The sequence below is a fragment of the Coregonus clupeaformis genome, unplaced genomic scaffold, assembly GCF_020615455.1.
Source record: "Coregonus clupeaformis isolate EN_2021a unplaced genomic scaffold, ASM2061545v1 scaf0011, whole genome shotgun sequence".
Classification (NCBI taxonomy): Eukaryota; Metazoa; Chordata; class Actinopteri; order Salmoniformes; family Salmonidae; genus Coregonus; species Coregonus clupeaformis.
Window position 1 is genome coordinate 513,054 of NW_025533466.1, and position 13,541 is coordinate 526,594.

The following is a 13,541-nucleotide window of genomic DNA, read 5'->3' on the forward strand; positions in this document are numbered from 1 at the left end:
AGACTCCAAAGGGAAGCACAGCCGCGAGCTGTCCAGTGACACGAGCCCATCAGACAAGCTAAATTACTTCTATGCTCGCTTCGAGGCAAGTAACACTGAAACATGCATGAGAGCATCAGCTGTTCCGGACAACTGTGTGATCATGCTCTCCGTAGCCGATGTGAGTAAGACCTTTAAACAGGTCAACATTCACATGGCGGCAGGGCCAGACGGATTACCAGGATGTGTACTCCGAGCATGCGCTGACCAACTGGCAAGTGTCTTCACTGACATTTTCAACCTCTCCCTGTCTGAGTCTGTAATACCAACATGTTTCAAGCAGACCACCATAGTCCCTGTGCCCAAGAACACTAAGGTAACCAGTCTAAATGACTACCGACCCGTAGCACTCACATCTGTAGCCATGAAGTGTTTTGAAAGGCTGGTCATAGCTCACATCAACACCATTATCCCAGAAACCCTAGACCCACTCCAATTTGCATACCTCCCCAACAGATCCACAGATGATACAATCTCTATTGTGCTCCACACTGCCCTTTCACACCTAGACAAAAGGAACACCTATGTGAGAATGCTATTAATTGACTATAGCTTAGCGTTCAACACCATAGTGCCCTCAAAGCTCATCACTAAGCTAAGGACCCTGGGGCTAAACACCTCCCTCTGCAACTGGATCCTGGACTTCCTGACGGGCCGCCCCCAAGTGGTAAGGGTAGGTAACAACACATCCGCCAGGCTGATCCTCAACACGAGGGCCCCTCAGGGGTGCGTGTTCAGTCCCCTCCTGTACTCCCTGTTCACTCATGACTGCATGGCCAGGCACGACTCCAACACCATCATTAAGTTTGCAGATGACACAACAGTGGTAGGCCTGATCACCGACAACGACGATACAGCCTATAGGGAGGAGGTCAGAGACCTGGCCATGATCAAGACAAAGGAGATGATTGTGGACTACAGGAATAAGCACGGCCCCATTCTCATCGACGGGGCTATAGTGGTGCAGGTTGAGAGTTTCAAGTTCCTTGGTGTCCACATCACCAACAAACTAACATGGTCCAAGCACACCAAGACAGTCGTGAAGAGGGCACGACAAAACCTATTCCCCCTAAGGAGACTGAAAAGATTTGGCATGGGTCCCCAGATCCTCAAAAAGTTATACAGCTGCACCATCGAGAGCATCCTGACCGGTTGCATCACCGCCTGTTATGGCAACTGTTTGGCATCTGACCATAAGGCGCAACAGAGGGTAGTGCGTACGGCCCAGTACATCACTGGGGCCAGGCTTCCTGCCATCCAGGACCTCTATACCAGGCGGTGTCAGAGGAAGGCCCTAAAAATTGTCAAAGACTCCAGCCACCCTAGTCATAGACTGTTCTCTCTGCTACCGCACGGCAAGCGGTACCGGAGCGCCAAGTCTAGGTCCAATAGTCTTCTAAACAGCTTCTACCCCCAAGCCATGAGACTCCTGAACATCTAATCAAATGGCTACCCAGACTATTTGCATTGCCCCCCCTTTACACTGCTGCTACTCTCTGTTTATTATCTATGCATAGTCACTTTAATTACTCTACCTACATGTACACTACCGTTCAAAAGTTTGTATTTGTCCTGTTGCTCAGTTGTTTTTTTTATTTTGGTTAGAGTCAGTTTGCGCTGTTCTGTGAAGGGAGTAGTACACAGCGTTGTACAAGATCTTCAGTTCCTTGGCAATTTCTCGCATGGAATAGCCTTCATTTCTCAGAACAAGAATAGACTGACGAGTTTCAGAAGAAAGTTATTTGTTTCTGGCCATTTTGAGCCTGTAATCGAACCCACAATTGCTGATGCTCCAGATACTCAACTAGTCTCAAGAAGGCCAGTTTGATTGCTTCTTTAATCAGCACAACAGTTCTCAGCTGTGCTAACAAAATTGCAAAAGGGTTTTCTAATGATCAATTAGCCTTTTAAAATTATAAACTTGGATTAGCAAACACAACGTGCCATTGGAACACAGGACTGATGGTTGCTGATATTGGGCCTCTATACGCCTACGTAGATATTCCATAAAAAATCTGCCGTTTCCAGCTACAATAGCCATTTACAACATTAACAATGTCTACTCTGTATTCTGATCAATTTTATGTTATTTTAAATGGACAGAAAAATTGCTTTTCTTTCGAAAACAAGGATATTTCTAAGTGACCCCAAACTTTTGAATGGTAGTGTACATATTACCACAATTACCTCAACTAACCGGTGCCCCCGCACATTGACTCGGTATCGGTACCCCCTGTATATAGCCTCGCTATTGTTATTTTTACTGCTGCTCTTTAATTATTTGTTACTTTTATTTATTGTATTTTCTTGTGTGATTTTTTTTGGTATTCTTTCTTAAACCTGCATTGTTGGTTAAGGGCTTGTAAGTACGCATTTCACTGAAAAGTCTACACTTGTTGTATTCGGCGCATGTGACAAATACAATTTGATTTGATCTAACAATTCACAACAATACACACAAATCTAAAAGTAAAATAAATATTAGGACGATCAATGTCGGAGTGGCATTGACTAAAATACAGTAGAATACAGTATATACATATGAAGCAGTATGTAAACATGATTAAAGTGACTAGTGTTCCATTATTAAAGTCACCAGTAATTACATGTCTATGTACATAGGGCAGCACCAGTACAGTGGTACATTTAAACCCTTTACTATTAATTCACCTTTTGGTGAGATATCAATGATTATTGGTTCGGTCAACTCCCATTTCATGTTCAAGGATACCATACATCCCATCCTCAAACTCCAGAGCTGCCCGGCGAATGATCCTCTCCCGTACGATGTCAGAGTCCTTCTTTGGTTTTGGCTTCTCTGCTTGGGCCTTCTGCACTGTACGCCTCTGGAGAGTGGAGAGAGAGACAGTCATCTCGGCTTAGTACCAATTGATTACCCACACTTCCATATTGGACTACGAAAGGTCTGGGAGTGATGAATTATAGATCACAGTGGGTGGAAACTGTAATTTCCCCCCAAATTCCCAGGATTTCCAGAAATCCTGGTTGGAGGATTCCAGATTTCCTGCTTATTCCCTCCTAGTTTGGGGAACTTCCAACAGAGATTTCTGGAAAACCTGGGAAAGTTAACGGAACTTTTGCAACCCTTCTTAAACAGTAATTCAGCCACTCATTTGATTACCCATGGTACTAGAACAGGGTAGAGATTACCTGATTGCACACCAACTTAGTCCAAAGATGACAGGAAGAATATAATTCATAGAAAGTAACCATAATTTTGCAACCCAGCATGAATCCATTGAGATGTTAGAAGGCACACCTCTATCCTCTTCTCGTAGCTGCCTCCCTTGACGATCCTGTGGACGTAGATGCTGGGGATGTGGATGTCCTCTTCAGCAAATGTCCCCACATCCACCACCTCCTCCACCTACACACAGATAGACAGATAGAGTTGGATGAAGCATGAATCAACACAGTGTTGTTGGTCAGTCCAAACACTGATCCTAGGGGGTTAACTAAAGCCACTCTCCTCAATCTCTGTTTCCAACCACGGTAATCGATTCATATTTGTAAAACACAACGTTCAATATTTTCATTCTGTGTCTTTGTTTATGGCTGATAGAGGGTGGAAACAGAGTTATTGAGGAGCTTTAAACCTCTCTTTTCCTATCTGCTAACAGGGAGCAGGAACTACACTGTATTAATTTCCCCAGCTTTGACAACCACCAAGCCTGGAGTAAGCTGCCTCCATGCCTCAATTTGGCTTAGGGGCCTTTAGAGTGGTCGAGCCCAGGGGAGAGGGCCTGATCCCAATGTTCTTAGATTTAGAAGGAGTTGGAATGGTCCAAGTATGGCCAGAAGAAGGGGTGTTGGCAAGTGTTTCAAGAATCATCATCTCAATTGTCTTCATCGCCATCATGTTCATCATCATCAGTAATCCATTAGTGTCAACAATCAGGGAATGACACAAAGTGGAGCTGAACACACAAACACACCATTACTGCCTGTGTCACTTAGCAAGGAATCTAAACCCCAATCATACCAGCCACATAACAGACAATATGACGACTAGCAAAGATGATAGCTAACAGTCATTTAAAAAGCTTTAAAATGATCCAGCTTCACTCACTGGTTACTAAGCAACATTTTCAGAAAGCTTCCTGCTAAATGAATTACTCCCAGAGTGTGCCCTGGGTTCTGCCTGAGATATGTCCCAATGTAATTTAATGAGACATTCATTGTAATAGGTATTGATCCCGGGAAGAAAGAGGTCAACGTGACTCGGTAAAAAGGGCAGAAGGTACAGTGAGGGAAAAAAGTATTTGATCCCCTGCTGATTTTGTACGTTTGCCCACTGACAAAGAAATGATCAGTCTATCATTTTAATGGTAGGTTTATTTGAACAGTGAGAGACAGAATAACAACACAAAAATCCAGAAAAACGCATGTCAAAAATGTTATAAATTGATTTGCATTTTAATGAGGGAAATAAGTATTTGACCCCCTCTCAATCAGAAAGGTTTCTGGCTCCCAGGTGTCTTTTATACAGGTAACGAGCTGAGATTAGGAGCACACTCTTAAAGGGAGTGCTCCTAATCTCAGCTTGTTACCTGTAAAAAAGACACCTGTCCACATAAGCAATCAATCAATCAGATTCCAAACTCTCCACCATGGCCAAGACCAAAGAGCTCTCCAAGGATGTCAGGGACAAGTTTGTAGACCTACACAAGGCTGGAATGGGCTACAAGACCATCGCTAAGCAACTTGGTGAGAAGGTGACAACAGTTGGTGCGATTATTCGCAAATGGAAGAAACACAAAAGACCTGTCAATCTCCCTCGGCCTGGGGCTCCATGCAAGATCTCACCTCGTGGAGTTGCAATGATCATGAGAACGGTGAGGAATCAGCCCAGAACTACACGGGAGGATCTTGTCAATGATCTCAAGGCAGCTGGGACCATAGTCACCAAGAAAACAATTGGTAACACACTACGCCGTGAAGGACTGAAATCCTGCAGCACCCGCAAGGTCCCCCTGCTCAAGAAAGCACGTATACAGGCCCGTCTGAAGTTTGCCAATGAACATCTGAATGATTCAGAGGAGAACTAGGTGAAAGTGTTGTGGTCAGATGAGACCAAAATCGAGCTCTTTGGCATCAACTCAAATCGCCGTGTTTGGAGGAGGAATGCTGCCTATGACCCCAAGAACACCATCCCCACAGTCAAACATGGAGGTAGAAACATTATGCTTTGGGGGTGTTTTTCTGCTAAGGGGACAGGACAACTTCACCGCATCAAAGGGACGGTGGAGGGGGCCATGTACTGTCAAATCTTGGGTGAGAACCTCCTTCCCTCAGCCAGGGCATTGAAAATGGGTCGTGGATGGGTATTCCAGCATGACAATGACCCAAAACACACGGCCAAGGCAACAAAGGAGTGGCTCAAGAAGAAGCACATTAAGGTCCTGGAGTGGCCTAGCCAGTCTCCAGACCTTAATCCCATGGAAAATCTGTGGAGGGAGCTGAAGGTTCGAGGTGCCAAACGTCAGCCTCGAAACCTTAATGACTTGGAGAAGATCTGCAAAGAGGAGTGGGACAAAATCCCTTCTGAGATGTGTGCAAACCTGGTGGCCAACTACAAGAAACCTCTGACCTCTGTGATTGCCAAGAAGGGTTTTGCCACCAAGTACTAAGTCATGTTTTGCAGAGGGGTCAAATACTTATTTCCCTCATTAAAATGCAAATCAATTTATAACATTTTTGACATGCGTTTTTCTGGATTTTTTTGTTGTTATTCTGTCTCTCACTGTTCAAATAAACCTACCATTAAAATCATAGACTGATCATGTCTGTCAGTGGGCAAACGTACAAAATCAGCAGGGGATCAAATACTTTTTTCCCTCACTGTAAACGCTCTCTTCCTTTAAAGAACCCGTTGACTAGAGATGATTTGGACAGCACTCTTCTATTTACCAGAAGTACGTTCAACAAGGGAAATGGCTAGTTTGTGAACGTTAACACAAGCTGACACATTCCGTTTGTTTAGTGTTAGTCGCAAACGTTAGCTAGCTGTCTTAGAAGGTAGTGTGCTGCAAAAGTAAGTGTCTGTTTTGGGTCTAAACCTCTTCACAAGAATATTAACATCTTTGGAGTGAGCCCATTGTTTTCCGACCCCTTCATCCTGTGCTCTTTGTTATGGTACCCCAGTTGCCTATCAAGAGCAGCATGAGATAACAACACTTTCTGCTGAAGTAGACCCTCACTAAGCTTTAGAGATACAGAGGGAGAGGAAGAGTGAGAGTGTGAAGAAGAGAGAGGGGGGAAGGGGGGAGGGAGGGAGAGAGAGAGAGAGAGAGGGGGGAAGAGAGCGAGAGAGGAGACAGAGAGAAAATGCTAGAGAGAGGAAGAGGGGCTCAGGGACTCTTTCAGGAGCAATAATCTTTTATAATACGATGCTGAAATCCTCCCTCTTCATAAAGACTCAGAGGGGAGACACTTGAGAGCAGGAGAGCTAGGCCAAAATCGACTTGCAGAAACTAGGAAAAAAGAGAAGAGATATCTCTACAGGAAGGGGGACAACATAAATTGCGGCCCTCTACCTTCCCCCTACTCCAATGTAACAGAGGACATTATATATTTATTGCATTCACACAAGGGGGACAGGTGGGCATTTACAAACACATTGAATTGAGTCCCTCCTTATCTCAGCTTCCTCTCCCTCCGCACTCTACAATGACTGACTGAGACGAGCAAATGGGTAAAAGCAGAAAGGATCCCATCTAAGCGTTGTCATGGCTACAGGGGCTTTGGTGGTTAGCCGGGCGGTTCAGGGCAGTAAAGTGATTGAGTCTCTCTCTCTCTCTCTCTGGGTTAAAGGGAGCCAAGGGTGGGGATGAGAGACTGACAGTTTGCTAGAGGCTGATGCAGCCTCCCACACAAATAGATGCACACACACGGAAAGGACAGCCTGCACACACACCAGGGTTTCCCTTAGCAGGTAATTGCAGGCTTTCGGCCAATAAAATAAATTAAAAGCCGATAAAATTGTAGCCGACCAAATTGTCCGGGGTTTGGTATTTTATTAGGATCCCCATTAGCTTTTGCAAAAGCAGCAGCTACTCTTCCTGGGGTCCACACAAAACATGAAACATTACAAAAATACAGAACATTAATAGACATGAACAGCTCAAGGACAGAACGACATACATTTTATTAAAAGGCACACGTAGCCTACATATCAATACATACACACAATCTATCTAGGTCAAATAGGTTGCCTATCATACACCCCCATTTCGCGTTTCAGCAACATTCTCTCACTCCTTGCGCGCTGCCTTATGTGCATGTGTCTGCTGCTGAGGAGAGAGAGAAAGCGAGAGAGGAGCCTTGGCCTAGGCTACTGTTGATTGCGAAGATTGGTGACCTTTTCCATTGAAGCAAAACGAAAGTTGGATAGTATGCTTATAGCGAAAAGCCTACAAGGGGAATGTCCTCCGTATGGACAAGTTTTAATATTGTAGTGGACAAAGATGAGAAGAACTTTGGTGCAGCCAAACACAGGCTACGGTGCAACTTGCTATTCAGGTCGGATGCAATTTTTTTACATTTTTTTTTTTTTACTGTATTTATAACTATTTATTATTATTACTGTATACCATTATTATTGTAGGCCTATTTATTCATCTAAACCAGTTTTTAAAAACGCAAACACGTGTTTGGTTTCATTCTGTTGAGACATTTTTCGTTGGCTAAATTAAATTATTAAATTGTGTTAGCCTATTGCTGTAATGTGTTGGGTACAGTAGGCACTAGCCTTTCTAGGTAATTGCTGCAATATGGAGCAGGCCTAATATTATCTTCCTTTATATTTATTTTTTAAATATTAATATCATACAGTGGACGTCTAAGTATATAGGCCGCATGCAATGCCCTGATGCATTTAGCGTTCAAATCTCCGACAGCTGAACCGTGAGGTGGACAATTATTGTTTTAGTAAAGTAAAAACCAATAAAACAATAGGTTATAAAGTTTTGCATATGCTACACATCGAAACACAAGGAATAGTGTTTTAGAAATTTTTATAGGCCGTTTTTAAGGACACGTAAATGTGGCTCATTTGGCCAATATCCCTTGTTTATTGATGGTGCTGGCTGCGTTGGTGGATGCCCTAAAGGGTTACGGACCCAATGCTTGGATGACCGGTAAATGTCTCAAATGTCTGATGAATAAAAATCTTCCCGGTCAGTTATCCGGTGCTACATTTATCTAACGGAAACCCTGGCGCACACACACACACACACACTTCAGTAGCTTTGCCTCAGTGCTCTTTCGCTGAGTGTCATATAGAGTAGTCATTCAGAACGGTTAGAATGTGTTTGCATTCTTGAAATCATCGGGGAGGTACTCAGATCCAGACTCATTGCGGAGAATAAACTAACGTCCGTGGGCGTGTCGTAGCGTTTGGCCGGTGCAAGGAGTTTGGGTAGCCAGGCAAATCATTTTGCCCTAGTGATTTATTTATACATTTTTTACCTCAGAGAGGAATAACAGGGAAGCAGATCATCGGCTGACTGACTGAGCACTCCAATCCTCTTTTACCTCACATCTCTTTCCCTTCACCAGCACTGATGATAGGTGAATAGACTGGTTATGATTCCACTATGCATGTACAGTATTGCATAGACATGTAATAGTTTAGAGCCATCAGGCAAGGTTTTCCAGATTAGTGGAGGACTAGGCTTTTTGAAATAAACTGCTTCAGACGGTTGTAGACTAGTTTCTGTATGTCTGCTTCAATAGCCTATATCCTAGCTACCAGATTCAATTACCAGCCCTGCAACTCTGCTGCCTTAGAGGATGAAGGTGATAGTGGTGATGATGATGATGACATTTACAATTTAAGTCATTTAGCAGACGCTCTTATCCAGAGCGACTTACAATGACATTGTAAGGGGGGGGTTTCACTACCCGTCCAGTCCTACCACCATCATGTCTCTCTACCCTGCCTCACTCGACACACAGTCTGTCCTCAGCTCAGTGCGCTGTTGCCTATGCTAACCAGGCCCAGCCAGCACAATAAACAAAGTCATCCAATTTAAATATTATATGTGTATAAAGGGGCCAGTGTGGCTTTGATCTGTGTGCTGGGTGTGTGAGTGGGCCTGCAGCAGGGCTCAGGAGATACAGCAGAACAGAACAGAACTGGAATGAATCAAAAGACAATAAACACCACCTATCGACACACATACACATGTTAATTGATACTCCTGTGTCAATAGTAGCATTTTCACATCAATGAGAGCGGGGAGAGGCTTGAAGTGACCTGGGAGGGAGACACAGGGAATGAAAGGTCCACAGGGAAACACACAAACCTTTTTTTGGTCAGTATGTTCTTTCTTAGAGCTCTGAGCCCTGTCAGGGCATATTAATCTCAAACTGATGGGCATACAGTGTGTGTGTGTGTGTGTGTGTGCCTTTGCCCTTGTGTGTATTGTGGTTAGCTGTGCCCTGCATATTCACCTCCTTCAGCCCAGTTGTATTATTAGATGAAAACGTCAAGTCAAGGCACAGCTCGCTGATCTGATCAATGGTAATGCATAAGACAGGAGTTCCACACACACACTAGGCTGTTGAGACCTTTTTACAAATCCACTGATGTGAATGAACTGCTGTGACCCAGCCCCGTCCCACCTCAGCTGTGTGTGTGTGTTGACACTAAGGTATGTTCAGAAACATTGCTCTGATCTGTACACATGAAGGGCATCCATCTCTTTGAGCGGAGGTTCAGCCTTCTCTGAACCTTCGCTATATACCCAGGAGCCAATCAAAAGCGAAGATCCTGGCAAACATGGATATTGCCTCGTGGTTTTCTACCAGATTCTAAATCTTCAGCTTAGAGAGGGAAAGAGAGAGAGGGAAAGAGAGAGAAAAAGAGCGAGAAAGAGAGAGAGACATTTGTTTGTATTTTATTTAACCAGGCAAGTCAATTAAGAAATTCATATTTACAATGATGGCCTAGCAATAGGCAAAAGGCCTCCTGTGAGGATGGGGGCTGGGATAAAAAAAAAAAAAAAGTAGGACAAAACTAGGGCTGGGCAGTTTTATGATATACCGGTATTGATGCATGGACCGGTTTGGGTTTTTACTTTACCTTCTATAATGGTATTTGAATGTTTCGTTTGTTAAATGTGATACGGCGTGTGTAAGATCCATTTTTATAGTTTACTTCACTACTTGAGTCATCTCTCTCCGCTCTCTCTCTCTCTCCATGTCACTTTCCACACAGACCTAGCCCCTTCACTCAAGGAGCGCATTTGTTGTTCCTCCTCGACCAGGAGACACTTGTGTTCAGTCTCTGCATGGTCAATGCAGCATATGCAACAATGTTGATGACAACGAGGCTGTTTTCACTTTGCTTCGTAATATAAATTCAGTAACGTTCTATAATTACACTATTAGTTTGTGTTTCTTACATCGGCAAACAGCTAGTTTGTCTTTTCTCAGTAAGTTGGGCCTAAATCTTGTTAGCCGCTAATGCTAATCGCTAGCTAGCTAATAAATGTACTGAGTCAGAGCAAATGTAACTAGCTATACAGCCTGATAATACCAGTGATGGTGTAGACCTACATCTGCATGTTTTTTGTGCAACAGTATCTTCTAAATCAAAGAGGAATACGCAAAGCAAGAATATGTTCGCTACATGAAGTAGCTATGAGAAAACATTAAAATGTAGCCAAAGATTATAGGGTCCCCTAGGAAACACTTGTCAACACTTTGCACTTTGGTTCCTACCCTGTCAGAACAACTCCTCCTTGGCATTTTAATTTGATGTCATGACAAACACTGTATTAAAAGTGGCCACTATTATATTCTAACTATAGAATTAGAATAATCATTCTATTTCCATGATTCCAACAGTTCACCAAAGTGTTTTGCGCCAAATCACAAGTCAAATTGCAATTGCAACATTTTGGTAAAAAATAAGGCCTAGATTGTTTGCCCATATTGTGCAGCCCTACCTGGCAGTGTGGAAATGACCTCACATGAGTGCAGGAAATGAAGAAACATAACATTCAAAACATTAAATACCGTCAAACCGTCACATTTTTTTAAACATACTGTGATATGATATTTTGGTAATATCGCCCAGCCCTAGACAAAACACACATCATGACAAAAGAGACACCACCACACTACATAGAGAGAGACCTAAGACAACACAACATGGCAGCAACAACACGACAACCTGGTAGCAACATAGCATGACAACTACACAACATGGTAGCAGCACAACATGGTAGCAGCGCAAACACTTTTAGGCACAGACAACAGCACAAAGGACAAAATGATACAAAAAACACATCACGCAAAGCAGTCACAAGTGTCAGTAAGAGTGTACATGATTGAGTCTTTGAATTTAGAGATGGCGATAAAACTGTCATTTTAGTGTTTTTTGCAGCTCGTTCCAGTCACTAGCTACAGCAAACTGAAAAGAGGAGCGACCCAGGGATGTGTGTGCTTTGGGGACCTTTAACAGAATGTGACTGGCAGAACGGGTGTTGTATGTGGAGGATGAGGGTTGCAGTAGGTACCTCAGATAGGGGGGAGTGAGGCCTAAGAGGGTTTTATAAATAAGCATCAACCAGTGGGTCTTGTGCCGGGTATACAGAGATGGCCAATTTACAGAGGAGTACAGAGTGCAGTGGAGTGTCCTATAAGGAGCATTGCTATCAAATCTAAAGGCCTAATAATAAAGAACATCTAGCCGCTCGAGAGCCCCCTTACCTGCCGATCTATTTCATTTGAATGAGGGTTAGTTTGGCAGTTGGGGTGAAAGAGGAGCGATTACTATGGAGGAAACCAAGTCTAGAATTAACCTATGCCTGCAGCATGGATATGTGCTGAGAGAAGGACAGAGAAAGAGAGAGCGAGACAGTGAGGGAGTGAGAGAGAGAGCGTGTTGAGACGTGTCGGCGAGGGGAAGTAGAGTTCAGTGACCCTTAGCATCCAACTTATTCATTGCCACTCCATCTCCCTCTGTGTCTGTGTGTATGCATGCGCGTGTGGAATCTTTGTCACTGTCAGGTCTCAGCCTTGATTCCACTAACCTGGGAAACAGCCGAATATTGACATCACAAGCAATCTATTTACAACAAGCTCTCTCGGCTGTAAGCCTGATTCTTCAGAATGTGTGTGTGTGTGTACTTTGTTTGAGAAAAAAAAAATGACACAATTTCCTGGTGTGTTGTGTTCTGTTGTCTTGGTTGGTGCACTGGGAAGAAATAATGGAGTGGAATAAGGAACTAGGCACAAATAGGGTCGGGCCGCAGAAACTAACAACAGCCCAGAAGGCCTGGCTCTGCGACAGTAATGAACTCAGTTACCTCCGGCCAGTCAGACTAAATTGAACAAATCAGTTTGAATTCAAATCTGCTGTAGACAATTTCTAGACCATATTCCATATTTTAGACTACTATTAGAATATATTCCATAGTTAAACAGCTCTTTGTATGATAGCTCTTTGCACCAGACAATTAATAGAATAACTGCATAACATCGTTACGTTCAGTATGTACCAGAGGATCTGAACATACAGGCAGAGAGTCCCACCTGCCTGTCTGACATCACTATCAGCTCCATTAGGACGCTATGCTACGGCCATTAACATGCGTGTAGGCAAGTAGGTGAGCTGTGCCACAGAGGCAGGTGAGTAGTAGTTCAGATGCTAGCACACACTCAAAAAGGGCGCTTGAACGCGGAGACAGACTAGAAATCTGCTGTCTCTCTCAGTGAGTATCGGAAAGCTTTTATGCAAATGTGACCACTGTTATTACCCGCAATTTACTGTGATTCCTGCAAACCCTGCAATTACCTCAGAATCCTCTGGAGAAGATTTACCACTGGAAAGAAAGAGGTGTGAAGTCACACCGAGGTGAGCTTTCTCTTCAGGTTTTGGCTAACTTTTCTACAAGGAGTAGGATTTAACGAGTAGTGTACTGGTTTTCAATATGTACGTTAGCTCAGCTACCTGTGGGCAATGGAACTTTGCATGGTCCAGCCAATGTCAATAATATGTAATTGGTACCAGTGAACATTTTGTTAACCTTTATTTTAGCTGGGAGATCCCATTTAGACCAAGGCCTCTTTTCCAAAGGAGCACTGCATGAACACAAATCATACACATGTACAACATTTACAAAGACAACACAATAAAAACAATATTTGCAGGCAATTTAAAGGGAAACTTCTGGATTTTGGCAACGAGGCCCTTCATATACTTCCTCAGAGTCAGATGAACTCGTCGATATCATTTTTATACCTCTGTGTCCAGTATGAAGGAAGTTAGAGGTACTTTCACAAGCCAGTGCTAACTAGCGATTGCACAATGACTGGAAGTCTATGGGTATCTGCTAGCATGCTAGTAGATAAAGGGTCTCATTGCCAAAATCCCGAAGTATCCCTTTAAGAAAAGCAATCACATTCCTCAACAATGAGGTCCTCCATCAACAACCGGAACTGCCTAGAGGTAACAGAGCACTAAGGTG

At 43.5% G+C, this 13,541-nt stretch overlaps 1 protein-coding gene across 1 annotated transcript in view; it reads right to left on the bottom strand.

Annotated features, from left to right (window-relative positions):
- LOC121585135 (succinyl-CoA:3-ketoacid coenzyme A transferase 1, mitochondrial-like) overlaps nt 1–13,541 on the bottom strand; it is a 109,028-nt gene that overhangs the window by 44,352 nt on the left and 51,135 nt on the right. The window contains exons 8-9 of the mRNA XM_041901503.2: nt 3,320–3,427; nt 2,771–2,885 (exon numbers count right to left, since the gene is read on the bottom strand). Of these exons, the coding sequence (XP_041757437.1) occupies nt 2,771–2,885; nt 3,320–3,427 (223 nt within the window). The remainder of the gene's footprint in view (nt 1–2,770; nt 2,886–3,319; nt 3,428–13,541) is intronic.